The sequence below is a fragment of the Palaemon carinicauda genome, chromosome 14 (genome assembly GCF_036898095.1).
Source record: "Palaemon carinicauda isolate YSFRI2023 chromosome 14, ASM3689809v2, whole genome shotgun sequence".
In the NCBI taxonomy this organism is placed as follows: Eukaryota; Metazoa; Arthropoda; class Malacostraca; order Decapoda; family Palaemonidae; genus Palaemon; species Palaemon carinicauda.
Genome location: NC_090738.1, coordinates 47,323,085 through 47,343,228, shown reverse-complemented (window position 1 = coordinate 47,343,228; position 20,144 = coordinate 47,323,085). Strand labels below are relative to the sequence as shown.

General features: G+C 42.8%; 1 protein-coding gene across 1 annotated transcript in view; it reads right to left on the bottom strand.

The window, feature by feature from the left end:
- The window catches only part of parvin (beta-parvin), a 48,374-nt gene that overhangs the window by 12,414 nt on the left and 15,816 nt on the right, over positions 1-20,144 (bottom strand). Inside the window, exon 3 of the mRNA XM_068386160.1 lies at positions 16,984-17,145. Within this exon, the coding sequence (XP_068242261.1) occupies positions 16,984-17,145 (162 nt within the window). The remainder of the gene's footprint in view (positions 1-16,983; positions 17,146-20,144) is intronic.

The window sequence follows — 20,144 nt, the reverse complement described above, 5'->3', positions numbered from 1 at the left end:
AGCTTGAGGTTTTTTAGACTAATTGTGCCGCCACCACAGAACCAATGAAGAACGTATCCATGTTCCTGTGGCTTATGCCTTGCAATACCTGGACCACCGAGTAGTTTTTCTTGAACGCTAGAAACGTTTCAATGACCCTGACTTCATGAGCTCTGGGTTGTTTTTGAGGAGGAGGGTCTGGATTGATAGCAAACTCAATAACACTTCGGATCCAGGTGAAAATAGTGTTCCTCGTGACCCTCCCCTTGGTGACAAAAAGTGCTGGCACATGAGGTCGAGCTGCTGCTGTTCTTTTAAGGTAACACCTCAGGTTCCTCACTGGGCAAAGTACCAGTTGGTCTGGATTTTTGGTTACAGAACGTAGACACTCTATCCGGAATGGACCGAATCTAGGATCCAGAACACCCGGATTTTGAGTCTCGGCAATAAACTCAGGGACAAAGCTGAGTATTACTTCCCCCCCATATCACTGAGTGGGAGACATCAGAAGATAGACCATGCAACTCACTGACTCTTTTGGCCGAAGCCAAAGCGAGTAGGAATACGGTCTTCCATGTAAGGTGGCAGTCTGTTGCCAGGCGTAATGGTTCATAAGGTCTAAGTTCCGACTGAGGACAAGTAATTTCATAACTGTATGAGTAAGGAAAATTCCAATGAGGAGGAAATATTTACTCCTTTCAGTTTAAAGGCAAGACTCAAGGGTGAGTGGTAGCCTTTGACTGCCAAAACCAAGAAAAGCATTTCTTCCCGAAGGTGTATGAGGAACTCCGCTATTGTTGGAATAGAGGCATGGAGGGGAGTGATACCCCTTTCATAACACTAGCCACAGAAAACAGACCACTTTGCCTGGTAGACTGATGCTGAAGAGCATCTGAGGTGTCCAGCCATTCTTTCCACAACTCTCTGTATGAGGAGGTGCTGGACAGTATCCAGGCGAGAAGTCGAAGCGAAGCCATGGCTCTGTGGAAGATTTTGGCATGTGGCTGCTTTAGCAGGTCGTGACGTGGAGGGAGTTCCCTCGGAATCTCGGTGAGGAGTTGCAGAAGGTATGGAAACCATTCTTCTTGATGCATAGCGAAGCTACTGGGGACATCGATAAGTTCCTGCTTATTCTGACCTGGTTGAGGACTTTTCTCTTCAGACAAAAGCATGGGGATCCAGGACTGGGGAACAGTATATCGGGAGCCGGAATTTTAGGGTTATTGTGAACAGGTCCACAGTCGTGGAACCTCACAAAGTCAAGACTTTGTTGGTTGCTAGATGATTCAAAGACCACTCGGAGCCCACTATCTGAGTCGCTCTGCTCAGATTGTCCGGAAGCACATTCTGTTTGCCTGGAATGAAACGAGCAGATAGGGTAACTAAGTTGTGTTCTGCCCATCTGAGTATCTCTACTGCTGGATGGCACAGCGGCTGCAAAAAGGTACCGCTTTGCTTGTTTAAATAAGCTACTACCATGGTATTGTTGCTCATCAATACCACGGAATGGCCCGCCAGGAACTGGTGGAACTGTTGGAGGGCAAGGAAGGCTGCCCTCATCTCTTAGAGATTTATATGCTGATACCTTTCTGATTTGGACCAATGGTTGTAAGTGGTGTGGTCCAGCATATGGCACCCCCCTTCTTTAGGTTGGCCAGGGCACCAGCCACCCGTTGAGATACTAGCGCTAGAGGGTTATGGGATCTTTGACTGGCCAGACAGTACTACATTGGATTGTTCTCTCAGTTTACAGTTCATTTTCCCTTTGCCTACACATACACCAAATAGTCTGGCCTATTCTTTACATATTCTCCTCTGTCCTCGTACACCTGACAACACTGAGATTACCAAACAATTCTTCTCTCAAGGGGTCAACTCCTGCATTGTAATTGTTCAGTGGCCACATTCCTCTTGGTAGGGATAGGAGAGACTCTAGCTATGGTAAGAAGCTCTTCTACGAGAAGGATACTCCAAAATCAAACCATTGTCTTCTAGTCTTAGGTAGTGCTATAGCCTCTGTACCATGGCCTCTCACTGTCTTGGGTTAGAGTTCTCTTGCTTGAGGATACACTTGGGCACACTATTCTATCTAATTTCTCTTCCTCCTGTTTGGTAAAGTTTTTATAGTTTATTTAGAAAATATTTATTTTAATGTTATTGTTCTTAAAATTTTCTCTTTTTCCTTGTTTCCTTTCCTCACTGAGCTATTTTCCCTGTTGGAGCCCCTGGGCTTATATCATTCTGCTTTTCCAACTAGGTTTGTAGCTTAGCAAATAATAATAATAATAATCTGAAAACAGCATCAATTCCAGGGGAGGAACGAGAAGATCGACCTCTTTGCAGAGGTTTTTGTCTGTTAGTCACCATCTAAGATCCATCTGTACCTCTTGTCCTATGTAGACTAGGAGATCCTGGGAATTGAAGGACTGATTCCACTGAGATTTGAGGCACCACTGGAGGGTCCTCATCCTGAGGTGTTCGTTGAGGAAGGGCTGTGTTACCTTCCTCAGCCTCTGAATCCTTTCATCTGATGGAAAAGATTTTGAGAGGGGAGCAGTTGAGACTTCTCGAGATTTACCATGATCCCCAGATCTTGGCAGAACCATAGAAGCTTGTCTTGGTGGCGAAGAAGGGTCCCCACCGAGTCTGCTAGAATCAGCCAGTCATACAGGTATCTTAGGCGATGGAAGCCGATTCTGTGAGCCCATAATGATACATGAGCGAAAACTATTGTGAAAACTTGGGGTGCTATGGAAAGACTGAAACACAGCACCTTGAACTGGTATTGCTTTTGTTTTAACTTGAATCTTAGATACTTCAGAAAGATGGATGGATTGGGATCTTAAAGCATGCGTCCTTGAGATCCAGCATGCATATGAAGTCCTGCTGTCTTATTACTTGTCTGACCATGTTGGCTGTCTCCACTTTGAACGGGATCTGATTGACAAACCTGTTCAAGGCCGAGAGATCGATGACTAGTTTCCAGCTTCCAGACGCCTTTCTGACAAGAAAGTTGACTATAGAAGCCTGGAGACCAGTCAAGGACCTCTTGGAGAGCACCCTTCTTCAACACGGTCTGGACTTCTACCCGAAGGGCTAACTCCTTTGCGGATCCCTTCGCATAGGAGTTCGCTGGGACTGGATCCCGAGTTGGTGGAAGGAGAGATAGCATGAACAGGACGTGATACCCTGAACGTATCGCCTCGACCGTCCAGGGTTCGGCCTTCCAGCGGCTTCGCAGGCATTCCCCCGCAGGTGGACATATGGGTGGATTGACCATCCTAGTGTGATCGGCCTCGGCCAGATTCCCTCTCTCCCTTCCCTCAACAGAAGATCTTTTTGCCTAGAAAGGACTTTTTAGACATTTGAGGACACAGCTGTTTAGGGTTCCTAGCCCTATTTGTCGGCAGTCTAGAAGCTGGTTGTTTCTTGTATGTCTCAGGTTGATAAGGCCTTCTGGATAAGGGAGTCATGGTGAGATTTTCCTCACTTCTCAGCCACCCGCTCAATATTCTCTGGATCGAAAAAGGAGCTCCCCCGAAGGGGAAGTTTCCCAGCCTAGCTACCTCAGCCTGGGGAAGTTGCCGATGGAACTTCCCAATGACTGAGTCCCTCCTCTTCAGGATGGTGTTAGCCCAAAGGTTTACCACCTGGTGGGAGACGAACTCTATTGCCCTGGTGCCTAACAAGAGGAAAGTCTCCATCGACTTCCTCATGGACTCCTGAGACCGGACAAGTTGTCCCAACAATCCCACAGAAATCAAGCCATGAAGTTGCCTGCATAGCACACTTGGCGACTTTTTCCTGGTTAAGGATCTTAGAAGACGAGAATGAGACTGAGAGTCCCGTTAGCTCTTGTAGAGCGTACCATTCGAGAGTGCCTCTAGGGAATGATCAAGAGGAAAGGCTGGGAGAGGTTCATTGAGGATTTCATAGTATCTCCCCTGCTGCATGTAAGACAGTGGGAAGAGTTTTGCGAAGGCATTGGAGCGAAGGGAAGAGGAAGAGCCTGGGCCACTGCCTTCTGTCTGGCATTCCTCAACCCCTTTGACCTGGGCATAGCTGCACTGCCCTTCAAGGGTCTGTGGGTGCCCTAAACCTGATCAAGGATGGTGTCCTTTCCCTCAATAGGGGCTGCCGATGGATCTGGCAGCCCGTTAAGGGCATGTATGCAGGTTATAACGTACCAGAAGGCATGTTGTCTCCTTTTGTTCCGCCTCAAAGAGTTTAGGGCTAGCGGCAACTGGCAAAAAATCTTCCTCATGATCAAAATGCTCATCCAGCTCCGAGCTCTCATCCATAGCAGCCCGGGTAGGTCGAATTCATCATCAGGATAAGCCATTAACACGGCAATTCCTGTTAACGTGTCGGACAAGACCTCCTTCTGCCTCTCATACCGAGATGGGGGAGCTCTGTCCGAGGACTTAGAGATCGTAAATAAGTCCTTGGGTTGCCTGCACTGCGGCAGGAGTTCTTTCATCACAGTAGGCCTTCCAGATTCCTCTGCCCTATGAAGGTGATGGTTCTTTACAGGAGGGGGAACCACTTCATACACCGCTGAAGGACGAGACTCCCTAAGCACCACCTCGATCGGAGTGAGGCAGGAGTCAGTGAAAGAGATTGCCCTGTCCTTCTTAGGAGGAGATGGTTTGATCCTCTTCCTCTTACCCTTAAGTCTGGCCCAAGGAACTCCAAACTGCACGGGACTCCCTTGGGGTTCTGGAACGCTCTTTTCCCAGGTCCTCTTACGAGGAGAGATGGGCTTCTCCTTTTGAGGGGGATATGCCGAAGCAGAGTCCTCTGAACTCCTCCTGGGGTCAGCAGGATGAGAAGCACCTGGAAGGAGAGCATTCAATAACGGAATCATCGGTATGCCACCCACAGACTGGGAATGGGGAATGGCCCCTGTCACGGCCTCCTGCATCATGTTAAATAATGTACACAGCCATGGGGGGTCGCAAGCTCCCGATGTACTGGGAGTGGAAGTCCTTTGACCGGCTCGGAGCCCTGGGCTTACGGAACTGTGAAGGTCTCTTAGCCACCTTTCCAATAGCTTGGATTGGCACTGGCCTTCTCTTCGGGGAAGTGTCTTGGTGTTTGAAGCTCTGAGCATCTGGGTGCTCTAGTGCTTCTCCTACTCTTCTACCCTGAGGGGGCAAAGACAGGGGGTGGGGGGGAACGAGGAGGCGAGGGCTGTCTCGGGGCAGGTGGAGGCCCACACGACTGGCGAAACTGATGGGAGTCTTGCCTTGCAAGGAGGTTTCATTGGGAGGGGATATCTTCTGCATCCAAAAAAGGAGATGGAATCTGGTCAGGTAGGTGACGGGGCAGGTCTCGCTGCTCCGTCACGCGACACTGGTCTACTGCGCGATGCAGCATAAAACCAAGCGGGGGAAGGATGACCAAACCCCGGGAGGGGGGTAGTCAACTGTGGAGTGTGAAAGCTCCCAGTCGTGAGAATTCTGGGGTTCGGCGCGACGAGAACCCGAAGGTTGTATGTCACAGAAACTCAACGGATGGATAAAACTTTCGAAAATCAGGATGTGCGAGTCCACAGGGTTTGCGTGACGAGAGCCCACAAATTCAGCGTAACGCCAGCCATGTGAGCCTGATTGATTGATTGATTTTAAGTTTTCTGGCATCCTGACATCTAAGGTCATTGATGCCGATATCTTTTATTTTATATAAAAAATAAATGAATATTCAATTAAAATCATAAAAGTTAAGATGTCATTATAGAAGTTAAATAGTTTTCAGAAGACCTGCTTCTGAAATAAATCTAAAAATGCCACTAGCATAGTAGGACATATGTCCAAGATTCTTGGCAAGGATGAACCTGCCATCCTCACCTCAAGCCTCAAACAGATATCTGTTTCTCAAGTTATTATAATTGGGGTATTCGGTCAGCAAATCCCTCACTGTCAAAGGTACCAAACAGTCATCGCAATACGGTTGGTGTTGGCCCTTTAGCAGAAACTCGTGTGTCAACCGAGTGTGACCAATGCGGAGATGACAAACAGAGCCTGAAGGCTCAACGTGACAAGGAGGGTTACGCAACCCCAAAGGCTCAACATGACAAGGAGGGTTACGCAACCCCGAAGGCTCGGCGTGACGAGAGTTTGGAAACTGTTATGAGAGCCGTAAGCTCAACATAACGGGGATTACGAGAGCCCAAAGGCTCAGCGTAAAGCAAGTCACGCAAGCCCAGAGGCTCCACGTAACACGAGTCACGAGAGCCCGAAGGCTAAGCATGACGTCGGTCACAAGAGCCTGAAGGCTCAGCGTAACCGGGGATGCAAGAGCCCAAAGGCTTAGCGCAACGGGAGACTGAGGACTCCGGGTTACAAGAGCCTGAAAGGCTCAGCGTAGCGGGAGGCACAAGAGCTCAAAGGCTCAGCGTACGCGGGATAGCGAGACCCCGAAGGCTTAACGCAACGGGAACCCAAGGGTTCCGGGCCACAAGAACCCGAAGTCTCTTAATGACAGAAGGCATGAAAGCCTAGGACTCAACGAAACCAATGGGGGGAGAGCTTGAAGGCTCAGCGCAATGGGAACCCTAAGTTTTCGGGCTACGAGAACCAGAAGGTTCAACGTGACGTGAGCCCGAAGGTTTTGGATCACAAGAGCCCAAAGGCTCAGCATGGCGAGGACTGGAAAGTCCCAGGCTACGAGAGCCTGAAGCTCAACATAACCAGAGCCTGAAGGCTCGAGGTCCCACAAGCCCAAAGACTTAAGCACAACCGTCACAAGACCCTGAAGGGACATCGTAACCTGAACCCGAGGGTTCGAAGAGGCGTCTTCTTACCCCTGGGGGAGGAGCATGCCCGGGGTGACAAGGGGTTAGGAACTCCTCCACCCGATGAACCTCCAAAGGGGAACTTCTAGCAGAAACCACCCGTGGGGGATACTGTTTAAGCCCAAGAAGCTACCTCTCCCGAGGGAGAGGTTTGTTCTCCCCCAAAGGAGAACTCAGCTCTGGATCTACCCTTGGGGGAGTTGAGTAGGCATAAGGAGACCGCTCACGAGAAGTTTCTTTCTTGTGAACAAGAAAGATGTTCCTCCTGGAGGAAATCATGCCTCTGACTTTGCTCCTCCACTGGCCCAGATAGAGTAGCAATGTCTTTAGCGTTGATTGCAGGTGACCAGAAGTCTGATCGATGGGCAGCAGCGCCTGCACCCACAGCGGAAGGATCACCCTCCGAGGAGGAAGGAATGTCCTTAGAAAGGGGACCATCAATGCTCAGTGATGACAAAAAAGACAAAAGGTCAGAGATTGAGCAGGCGCTCCCAGGAGGAAGGGGTGAGGCCGACTCGGGAGGGGAGTCAGTGGCGTCCCCTGATCTACGAGGTTGACCTGGAGTAACCAGGGCTGCGCTGCTAATGGCCGTTCCCCAGAGAGGACCTACGGAAAAGCAGCTTCGGGAAAAGATTGGGGGTCGAAGAAGAAGACCGCGGTTTCTTCGACTTTGAGGATAACTCCGAAGGTGATGAATAGCGCTTAGCCTACTTCTTCTTTTTACCCCGCCCAACCTCTTCCACTGGGAGGCAGACCACTCCCTACACTCACAGCAGGTGTCGTCCCGTGAACACCGGCGGCCCTGGCAAGCTGGACACAGCTGGTGGGGTTCCGTCACCGCAGCGGACATGAAGGTACCACAAGAGCGGCCTTTGGGACCTTAACAAGTACTGTACGCATGATACTCAAGTAAACAACCAAGCACACCTGAAAAGAACAATCATGAAGGATTAACAATGGCAAGTCTAAACCAAGAGAGAGTGGCAGTATGACCATCCTCTACCGCGCCCGAAAGAGAAATGATTGTTAAGCCCAGGTGTGTGAAGGAGTGCAGTAGCCTGTACCCCTACCCCCAACCGGCTAACTAGCGGATAGGGTGGTTATCCCTCGCTAAAATTATCATGGCTCATCTTTCAGCTTCGTCAAAAGGATATAACTATAAACAGCGTAGGGTTTGTATTTGTATTGGAATAATTACAATTTAGGATGGAAGAACTGGGCTGAATATGACACGACACAAGCTAATTGAGAACCATAAGGAGTTTTGGGGATATGATCATTAAAACTTAAATCTCTCAAGGGTAACAGGTAGTCATGTGTTCAGGAAATCCAGCTACTTATGATGACTTCAAATAAAGAATTTGGAAATTAGATTCACTAAAAATAATATAATTTTACAAGTAATTTGTATTTTTCCCAACCATACAAGGTTAGCTGGAACTCGGTTGTTAAAATTCAGAGAGGTGTTGCTAGTTACTGGTTTGTGGTGGGGCAGCCTACGCCCTTGCCACCACACCAAAACTTCAGTTTTACCATCACCTAGGGCATGTGAAGTGGTCAAGATGGGAAATAAGCGATTGAGGCAGGAAGTGAAACTTGAGCGATTCGGGTTTGTATGGTTACAAAAAATAAAAATTTCTTTTAAAAGTTGTGATTTGTACCTACACAAATAATAACCCTTTAATAGGAAATCCATCCTTATGTGGGAGAAAGTCCTTATAACCATACTGGCTGGTTGTCTAAAATCCCGGAAGGAAAAGTCACTTGAACCTTATAAGATGTAGGGGTGTAGACTCCTACCACCTTCTAACTTTGAGAAATAGATTCTCAAAGGTTAAGCTAGGTTATTGTCTATGAACAGATAGTCAAGGATGAACCTATATCATGCTGCCATAATATAAGGCCAATATAAAGTAATGAGTTCTACATACAGTACAAACCATCCTCCCTCTCATAAGGATGGAGGAGATATTTATATATTATTACATATAGAAAAGTGCTCAATGTAGAAGATTACCTGCATCAAAACATCTAATCCAGTAAATAACAGCACAACCTTACACCCTCAGGAGAAGGGAAGGGAGAGAAAAATGTCTAACTTCGCAACTATTATTTTAAAACAGGATGCTTCTTGACCTGTAAAGAGCCAAGTATGCTACACAACCTGCTGAACAGCTTCCATAAGTCCCAGTGAAAACATGTTGATAGACCTGTGGATATATTACTCCAGATAGTGGGCTGTAAAGGTTGTCTGGCATTTTCAGACTCCGCCCTTAGTGCTTGTGCTACTGAGAGGTTCCTATTAAAAGCTAGTGTTGAACCAATTTCTCAGACTTCATAGCCCCATGGAAGAGCTGCATTTTCAGGATCTTCTGCTGATTGAGGATACGCCTTCACAGTGGTTACATGAAGCTAGAAGAAATGGTGTTTCATAAATCTTTTAATGCTACCAGTAGTAATATGTAAAGTTATTTTGAATCTGCGGCCTAAAGGGTTGGGTTCTCTTCAAGCAGTGTCTCAACTCCTTCACAGGACATAGAAGAAAATTATCAACACTATTGGTCATGTTCCTGAAGGAGATGAAGAAAATATGGAAATAGACTCAAACTTGTCCTCGACAGCAGTGTTCTGGCTTTTCGCAACAAACACTGAAATGAAGGGGAAAGAGATCTTTCTCCATCCCTTGGAATGAGATAAAAATTGGGAAATACCATGAAGTTCACCTACTCTCTTAGCTAAGGATAATGCCAAGAGAAAAACCATCTTGAGAGTGAAGTCCTTGTCCAATGTCTGTCGTAGGGTTCATAAGGGGGCCTTCTAAGGACTCTTGTTGAATCATTCACAGGTGGTCTGAGTTCTTGGCAGGTAAGATCAAAGACTACATACTGAAGGAAGATAGGAAGGCTCAAAATAGAATGTTAATATGCTAGTTGGCAACTCCAAAGTGAACACAATAGTTGGTTGCTCCGATTTCAGATGGCGTTGTAGGTATACATCATTTGTCGTCTGTTTGTTTATATTCAGAATTTGACAGTTGACTCAAACGAAATCATGGCGCCGACAGTAAAGAAGTCACACAAGTGTGTTGTGTGCCATAAACAAAAAGAAACCGATCCTCATTTGGTATTTCACAGGTTCCCAAAGGACAAAGAACGGTGAGTACAAACAGTATTATACATGCAGTATGTGCTGCTAATGAGTAAGCCCCACTGATATTGGATGTAAGATTAAGGCAAGGCATCCACAGTAAATCTCTTTTGTTTTTCATTTTTTGTTGGATTGTATGCTACCTTATTTCTATTTCCAACCCCCTTTTGATTATTTTTGTGTGTGATACAATTTTGTGTTATTTTGATCCTTTTGATTGTACATTTATACATTTATTAGTTTATAATACTAAACTATACATGAGTGCATCAGGCTTTTCCATTTCAATAAAAAATAAAATACAATTGTGTTTTTATACACCTAATATCTCTCCATCTTACAGTGGCCTACAAACTGTAATTAAATGTATGCCTACACATAAGCATGTGTGGCTAAGTTTAACAAATCAGATATACAGTATGTTTTAATTTATTCGAATGTGGTATTGTATAGAACATTTAAAAATGGTTGTAATATACTGTACAATACTTAAATTTGCAAGAAAATTAACTAAATCATAAGAGATATAGCTATTGAATTTCTGAAAAATAGACTGAGAAACATAATTTGCAACTTAGTTACCTAAAATTTAAGAATATGTATATGAGTAAAATATACTGACATAGTAATGCAAATTATGAACAAATATGTCGCAAAATTTACAATCGAATTCCATCCTATATACCCGTAAGCATTACCGCTCTGAATGTTTGGTTGCTCGCTCAACAGATGGAGCCATTCGTTTCGCATGGGAGTATCTGGCATCTTTTCATAGCACACTCATTTGTGTGTTAAAAGCCTGAGCCTTCCTATCTTCCTTCAGTATATAGTCTTTGGGTAAGACTGCTCAAAGCTCCTCGTAGCATAGACAATTTCCACGATGAGGGAAGGCCTAAGCCATTCAGTCTAACGACCAGGCTCAAGACTGAGAGATAGCTTTCACCACCAGGAGTGAGAGGTTTCTCCCCGTGAAAGTAAACAAGAAAATCTGCAATCAACTACAAAGAAGCTCTGAAATAAATGTTACCCCTTCTTCAGTACCAATCACAAAAAAATAGCACACTTTGCTTGATAGATTGTTACTGAGGACTTACAGAGGTATCCAGACATAGCCTTTGCATTGCCTCATGAAGCCTTCCTCTCGGAGGAGATGCTGGATAGTCTTCACCCGTGAAGACACAAGGATGCCAGTGCGCCATGGAACCTCTACAGGTGGGGTATAAAAAGTAGACTGGGACACATAGGAAATTCCCTTGGAACTTTTGTTAGCAGCACCAGCAGGTCTGGGTACCATTCTGCTCATGGCATTTTGAGAGCCACCAGGGTCAGCCTGATATCTGGAGTAATCCATAGCCTGTTGATTACCCGTAGAATCTAGCAAAATGTCAGAAAAGCATAAAGGTTGAGCCCGTCCAAATGATGTTGGAAGGCATCCTCTAGAGCTGCTGCTGGGTCCATGATCAGTAAACAGCAAAATGGAAGCATGCTGTTGAGCTATATGGTAAAAAGGTCTACTGACGGGAAACCCAACAAAGTTAGCAGTCTCTCAGCTACTACAGGATAAATAAACTACTCCATTCCTACTCCTTGGCCCTAGCAACTGAGCTTATTGGCAATTACATCACTCTTTCCCATGATAAATCTTGCCAAAAGCTCCACTATGTTGTCCAGTGCCCAGGATGTACCTGCTCTGCTAGGTCGTGGAGGTGCTTTGAAGCAGTACTGTGCCGTCTTTCTTGTTGACATCCATTACGGTGGTGTTATCGCTTATCAGCGCCACCGAGTGACCTATCACCTGCCATTTGAAGCAGTATTGAGCCACCTTTCTTGTTGACATCCATTACGGTGGTATTATCGCTTATCAGCGCCACCGAGTGACCTATCACCTGCCACTGAAATGACCTCGGCTATAGCTGCTTTTATTTCAAAGATGTTGATGAGCAGTCGTCTCTCCTTTTCAGACCAACAGCCTGAGGTGATCTCATTCCTCAGGCCTGAAGCCTATCCATTCTTCGATGCGTCTGTGAACTGAAGCATCTCCGGAGGAAGGCACTCTATGGGAGTTCCTTTAAGTAGATTCTTGTCCCTTAGAAACTATGCTAGATCCTTCCGTACATCTTTGTCGACTGGAACTAGCTGTTGAACGGAACCGGTGGCTGCAAAGGAGTGTGCCTTCAGGCATCATTGGAAAAACCACTGATGGAGTCGCCTGTGAAACATGTGCCTCTCCGAGGATGACAAGTGTCCAAGTAACTTTTGCCATTCTTGCTGATATAAGTTGATTGATGAAGAAGGGTTATACTGTACTGCTTTCCTGAGTCAGCTAATGCAAGAAAAAATCTTTGCCTTCATTGTAATGTATCTATCAGCATAACCAGGCACTCCATCCTATGCTTTTTCTATAGACTGGTCTTCTCCCAATTTATCACGATCCCTAAATCATGACAAAATGTAAGAAGTTTGTCTCTCTCTTTAGGAGAAGCTATCCTCGGGAGGAGAAGAGTATCAACCAGTCGTTGATGTATATCAGAAGACAAATGCTGTTGACGTGTGCCCAAGCTTCCACAAATTCTTGGCCCAGAGATCTGTTCATCCACATTATTGATTGCCTATTCAGCTAGTTCCGACAAAGAAAGCTCTAAATAGGGCTTTGATCCTACCGGGGCATCAAAGTGCAGGTCAATGGCAGTCTTGCCTCCCTTTACAGGGTTTCTTGATGTTTCCCCGTAAGTTGTTTTACTCCTAAAGCAGGCATAAGACTTTGAAAAAGGTTGAATCACTCTCCAGGTTCTCCAACTCGGAGGAGCGGAACCTTGGTCAAGGGTTGAAGGGTCTATGGTCTCCCTTGACTCCTCTTCCCATTGAGGAGATGGTTTTTTATGTTATTGTTGTCACTAGCCTCTCTTTTATCTAGTCTGATCGGATTCCCGAGATCAAGTGCTGGCCTTGGGTGACTGGGCTACTCCCTGTACTGCAGAACGGCTTACATTATCCTGTCGGAACGATCCTTGGGCTAACTCATTACCATGCATACGTGAGGGGGTGGCCAGAAGGGAATCATTGCAAAGACGAAGATCATGTTCTTGTAGTAACTGTCTATTTCGTGAAGATTTCCCCCCACGAGATATCATCTGAGGGCCTCATTTTGATTGAAGCACTCACATAACTTTGGCCATGAGCTAGTGACTTCTCACTGCTAGGTGAGTGCCTATGCATTGGTCGGTCAAAAAGGGGCAAATTATCTCAATCATTGGAGTGTCTTGTAACTGACGACTGCTCTCCAATGTAAGCGTATGAGCGTACATACGAGAGCAGACGTGCTCTCTCATCGCGTTGAACAATCAGGTGACCAACTCTAAGTATGTATATGAGAGCAACTAATTGTGCCTGCCTGTGCTGGTGAATTTCCATCCACAGAAGAATAAATACTGGGAGTTGTGTGTGTACTAACTGAAGTCGCTGAAAGTGTCAAGCACTCACACTGTTTAGAGTGCAAAGTAATAAAATGATGCATACACGCAGAATGTGCTACAACAGGAGGGAACGTGTGCAACGGAGAACGCGAACTCGCAAAAGAGGGCATGTGGACAAGCATGTGTGCATCCAATGAAGTGCATTCACACGCTAGGGAGCACATAGCAAGGGATAACCTTGGGTATGCAGGACCAGTGTGCATGAATGGGGAAATTTTTCCCTCTGCTAAAGGAGTGTGCACGAGCGCAGGAGAAAGTGTATGAATAGGGGAAATATTGCCTTCCATTCAAGAAGTTTGCACAAGAGCAGAAGATCATAAGTGACGTGTGTGTACGCACACAAGTGAATACCATGAGCAGACATATTTAGGTAAGAGCAATGAGAAAGCATATAAAGGTGAGCATGATGAGTGTATATACACAGGTAAGCACTATGAGCACAATGAAAGCATGCCAAATACTATGTGATCATGTTCAACAGGAATCACCCTAAGAAATGCATGTGCGCACAAAGGGTGAGCTTGGACTGGTATGGGAAGTGAAGGGGAAAAGGCAAGCAAGATGTGCATACGTGTAGGAGAGCGTGATGAAGGCAAACAAATAGATGAATATAGCGAGAGCAATGGGAGAGCACTCACTGGTTAACAAGATTTACATGATTGCTGTGTGTGTTGGATATGCATGATGAAGCACCAGTAAAGGTAAGCATCATTGGTACACACAAACCAGTGAATGGGCCCTGTGTGCATGAATAAACAGGTGAGAACAATGGCCATGCATGAGACAGAAAGTGTGATGAGTGTGTAAGTACAGATTGGTGCGCTCTGTGCAGGGTGTGCAAGCCAACAGGTCATGACTCACAAGGTTTCACATAGCACTGTGAAGGATCTGAGATGATGGACTTGCTTTAACCTGAATTTACTGTACATGACGTATATACTAAAAAGATAAATAGTAATGACATTTATAGAACTTCTTTTACTAAATTAAGATTAAGCTCCCATAACTTTGCTATTGAAACAGGTAGGTGGAATTGAAGAGGTCGAGGTCACCTCCCAGTAGAGGAGAGACTAAGCACTTGTGGCGAGGTGCAAACGGAGCTACATGTGGTGGACTCATGCCCTATTACACATAGTATAGGAATTAATTATAATATAAATTCATTTCATCAGATTCTTGCCAAAAATGTACACACTACTGTGAAAATTGCCCACTCAATCTTGAACTGCTACCCATAGATATATTCTCTTTGGTTTAATAGTAATTTTTTTATTTCATGTTGAAGTGATTTATAGGAAATATGTTTAATGATTTTAATTGTGATGTATGCTAAGGCACTATTATAAATCCTGTAATTTCAAGGACTACATTGTATATAAAATAATGTAAATATCCCAATATGTATAATAGATTAATGTTAATATGTAATTATGTTTATTGTAATTTTTAATGTAGAATTTGTGGTCAATAAAAATCTATCTATGTACCTATCTATATCTCCCCTTCACAGCGTATCAGTAATTTTACTATTGCAGTGTGTGTAGGGACTGGAAAATCTGAAGCTGAAGGCAAGGTTGAATAGATTGGACAATTCAAGGAAGGAGTGAGAATCGCTTCCTTTCCTTTGAGTTTGTTGTCGTCGTCTCCATGGTCTGCGCTCCAACTAAAGACAGGGATTCCTGGGGGTCCACATCAGGTATTCCTTCTGCCAATGTGGCAGGTGAGGAATATACCAGCCTGAAAGTACCCAGGGCTTGCAGCAATTTATGCATTAAGAGGACGCCCTCCAAGCCTAAGGAAAACTTAGCATTGTCGTCACAATTTCTTCAGCTCATCAAGAGGTGAAGAGCGGGGAATAACTGCCTCTCCTGGGGAAGCAGGTACCATTGTCTTCTTCGTACCTTGCCCAAGAGGTCTCTCGTACCTTGCCCAAGATGGATATTGAAGTCATCCTCCTCCTTCCCACAGAGAAGGTTAGAAGTTCTAGTACAGTGTCAGGAGAAGAAAGAAGAGTGTTTTGCAAGAGATGAATGAGTTAAATAACTGCAACAGTTCTACTAATTGCCAAAGCTCTCTTACTGACTTGATTTTTTATCAAGATTATTTTAGATTCTTCAAGGGTTATGATCTTTGACATTATCCTGCCAGTTAGACAAACTAAAAAATCAAATAAGTGTACTGTCTCATGCTCAAAGCTATTTACATTTTTAATGCATGAACAACTCTTTTTAGATGGAACCACTTTGTGATGAAAATATTACACCTTCAACTAGCCACTGTCCATCATGAGTAGTTATTTAAGCTAATAAGATACAGTATTTTATGGGTCTTTCTTGACTTGGTAGAATGCTCCTTCAAAGATAAATCTGCGATGAAGTTGAAAATTTGCTCTTCCATCCTGCAATCACGGAAATTCTTGTGATACCTCTGTACAGTACTAGCCTCCTGGCAAGTTTAGTGCTAAAGTGTTTGCCTAACATTCGCATGGCGACAGATCGAACCCAGCCCAGGACCGTAAGTTTAAGCTGTTTACTGGGAAGGCTACTGCTGTGGTTGGACACCACAGTGGGAGTTTGGACTTGTCCGGCTGGCATTCTGGTGAGTATCTATTCTGATAAAATTAGATCTAAAACCAGACACCTTTAATATTCTAATCTTTACTTTAAAACTGGAATTTGTTACAAAAGCATGAAAATGCAACAGATATGAAGACATTATGAAAGTCCCAATGAACAGCTACATTGAGTTTATCATCAATTTTCATTGTGACTTTATGCTTTGCCATTATTTTCCCTGCCTATTTACGACACGAGATGTTTACTGCATTCCTTGCCTGACCAGCAAGGAAACTAAATGGTAATTTGATTAATGCCCTTTCTTATGCAGTCGCTTTCAGAACATCTTGTGGTAAATACTAGTTAACATCTGAAATAATTACCCCATATTGATACAGGTGATAGAATTACAAGTATTGCATAACAAAACACTACTAAACAAAGTCCAAGGTTATTTCTTAGTAATGCAAGGATCAGTACCTAGAAGTATATTTTTGTCTGGACACCTCTAATAAAAAAGGCCCAGTCTACTAAAGGTAAGACCTGAAAGGATTCTGCCACATATGCCACAGAAGCACATTCGGATAAGTGCTAAGCCTAAACCTACAAACCTTATGGGTCCTGACATTCAACAGATAACTGCAGGTTTTTAACTTTTAGGATGGTTCCCTGTTTCCAGTAGGGAAGAGAGTTCTACATCATTCATCAAATAATGAAACAGATTCAAAATTAAGTGTTACAAATCTTTGGTGTACTATTCTTCATAATGGAAGTTCCTCATGTGATAATCAGCCATCTTGATATATCACTCATCAAAATGGAGCTTCAGTAGCATCAACTCTATCTTGCTCAGGTTTGTCTGCTATCAAGCAGTTAACTGGCCATGCTAACATACTGTACTTGCCATTCAGTCAAATTGGCCCATAAAATCAGTGAAAAGTGAATCATAAAATCAATAATTTTTCATCCATAACAACTAAATCAATATCTTAATTCTAAACTTTTTCCACAAAAACTTTTTCTAGTTACATACCTGGACAATAACAACATTAATTACGCAGTTTTCAGGCATCCTGATTGGAGCACGAAAATGACGAGCCAAGGCAACAAGTAGATGAAGAATAGCTACAATATTCTTTGAGTGAATGGACTCCACTGACCATTTATGAGGCCCATATCGAGTTACCCCAAGAATCTGCATATGAAATAAAAAATAATCATAATAAATGACTACAATAAGAATAATATATTGCAATAACTTACACAAAAATACTAAAAATAATTGTTACTGGAAAACAATGTTCACAAATTCACATACAGTATAGGTATTAAAAATGTATCCTTTGTAATCAGAGAGACAAAATGTATTAAAAAAAAAAAAAAACAGATCAGTTTGACAGTAAGGAGTGTGTCATACCACAATTCTTTTAATACTAAATGTTGACATTTCCAAACTATACAAACCATCATATTTTGCAGGATTTCCATATTAGGAAAACCATTCTTAATTTCTGTGATTATACCACTTTGGTGAATACTTTCATGATCCAGATTTGTTAGTGGAAGTTGCCATGTTACCAGATGAGCAAAGAAAATACCAAACAACAAATACTGCAACAGCACAAAAGTGAATATGACATAATTCAATGTGTATAATGAATGATTCAGTATCAAAAGTTTCATTCACTGCTTAGGACCGACGTTATTTCCAAATATGATCAGTATTCCGGTTACAAAAGCACATACATATGATGATCTATACAAGCCATTTTAAGGGGACCGTCCGCCATGGGGTTTTGACATAACTTTCAGAAATAGAAAATCGTTTTATTGCTTCTATGTATGCATAAACATATCGTACATGCTCCCCAGAAGTTTCAGCCAATTATTTTTACAAATAACGAAGATATAGCGGTCTTTAAATGATGCGTCATCCTTACTGCGTCGTCTGCATGACTGAGTTTGACAAAATCGTCTTTGTGTGTTATTTTTGCATATCTATAGCGATTTTTCACTTATGTTTCGATCTATCGTACGTCTGGCAGAAATGGAAGGTATTGGTAAAGCGTAGTTGAATGAAATCTACTCCTAAGAGAACAGAAGCCAGAGTTTCCAAACACTTACAGAAGTTATAATGCATGCGTTTGTTTACTTGAAGTTCGTATGTAGATTGTTTTCCCAACGTCCTCGGGAACTTTATAGCAAGGCCAATGTTACCTAAGGTCATAAAAAGAACAAATAGTCAATAATCTTTCCAAACAATGAAGGTATAGCGGTCTTTAAATGATGACGTCATCCTTACTACGTTGTCTACCTGACTGAGTTTGACAGAATCGTAGTTCTCTCTCTCTCTCTCTCTCTCTTGAAGTTCATATGTAGATTGTGCTTTCATAACGTCCTCGGGAACTTTATAGCAATGCCAATGTTACCTAAGGTCATAAAAAGAACAAATAGTCTATCATTCTTTCCAAACAATGATGATATATTGGTCTTTAAATTATGACGTCATCCTTACTGTCGTCTGCATGACCGAGTTTGACAGAATCTAGTTACGTTTATTTTTGCATCTCTCTCTCTCTCTCTCTCTCTCTCTCTCTCTCTCTCTCTCTCTCTCTCTCTCTCTCTCTCTCTCTCTCTCTCTCTCTCTCTCTCTCTCTCTCTCTCGAATTATTTAAAACTGCCATTTATACAAATTCTATAATAACAATGTTCAACTCTCTTAGAATCAAATAATGGTTGATCTCTCTCTCTCTCTCTCTCTCTCTCTCTCTCTCTCTCTCTCTCTCTCTCTCTCTCTCTCTCAATTTGAACTGCCATCTACAGTATATCAACCAAATGCTATCACTCCAAAATTATATTCATGATCTCTCTCTCTCTCTCTCTCTCTCTCTCTCTCTCTCTCTCTCTCTCTCTCTCTCTCTCTCTCTCTCTCTCTATTACTCTTATGTTTCGATATATCGTACTTCTGGCAGAAATGAAAGGCATTGGTAGAGGGAAGGTAAATGAAAACTACCAGCTACGAGATCAGCAAAGTTTCCAAAGACATATAGAAATTATAATGCATGTGTTTATTTACTTGAAGTTCGTATGTAGATTGTGCTTTCACAACGTCCTCTGGAACTTTATAGCAATGCCAATGTTACATAAGGTGATAAAAAGAACAAAAAGTAAGTGGAGAGCAAGAAAAAAGAACCAAGAAAGAGGGAAACATGAATAAGAGTACAGAGCTGAAACCTGCTAACTAAAACACTGGCAACAAGGAGAGATCGCTGGCAACTCTAACAGTAGGAATAGTAAACTGAGGGTTCAAATACCTCGTTTAGGGTGCATTTATGTAAGAATAAACAAAAAAAGTTATCATAATAATATTATCTTGATTTCTTTAAGAAAAGAAGCGAAAATGTGTTGCAAATCTTTGGGAGCTCATAATTCAAAAACATACTTATTCACAATTAGGTACATTTTTCTCACGTATTTGTTGTTCGATATTAGAGAGAAAGAAATCCTTGAAAGGAAGAATCAAAATCCTACAATTCTGTCAGACAAAATTTTGATTTTCTTTTTATATTTTTTTTCACGAATATTTTCCGTCTAGACGAGGAAAAAAAAATAAAAATTCATTAAAAAAAAACAGAAAGGGAAATCAAAATTCTGTCTGACAGAATTGTTCGGTTGATAGAGTATTTTATGGTATAAGTTTCAATACAATTGGTATTATAGTAGTGGGGAAAAATGTACCTAAATTATTTTTTTAAATCATGATTTTTGCTAATAAATCCAAAAGTTTTTGATCAAATGACTTGAAATTTTTATATGATGAAGGTATTATATATCTCTAAAACATATATAGAAATGGTGTAATTTGCATCATTAGCAAAAAAAAAAATGGCAGACATGGCAGACGGTCCCCTTAACGCCCATTAATTCAATTATCAATATCTTTTACATCTACGTAAAAGTCAAACTTCTACTTTTGATGTTTAGCTATGACTCAATTGTAGTCAAACCTACATTGCTGGTAAATCTGCATTGCCAGCAGTTTCTCTAATAGTACCTTCTATATCAATGACTACAGTAATGTGCATTACATACTTGAAATTTTTTATCTACAGAAAAAAATATTGTACTGTAGTTCAAAGTAAATCCTACATTAACCACATACAAAACGGGCATTAGGAAATAGCAAAATGTATT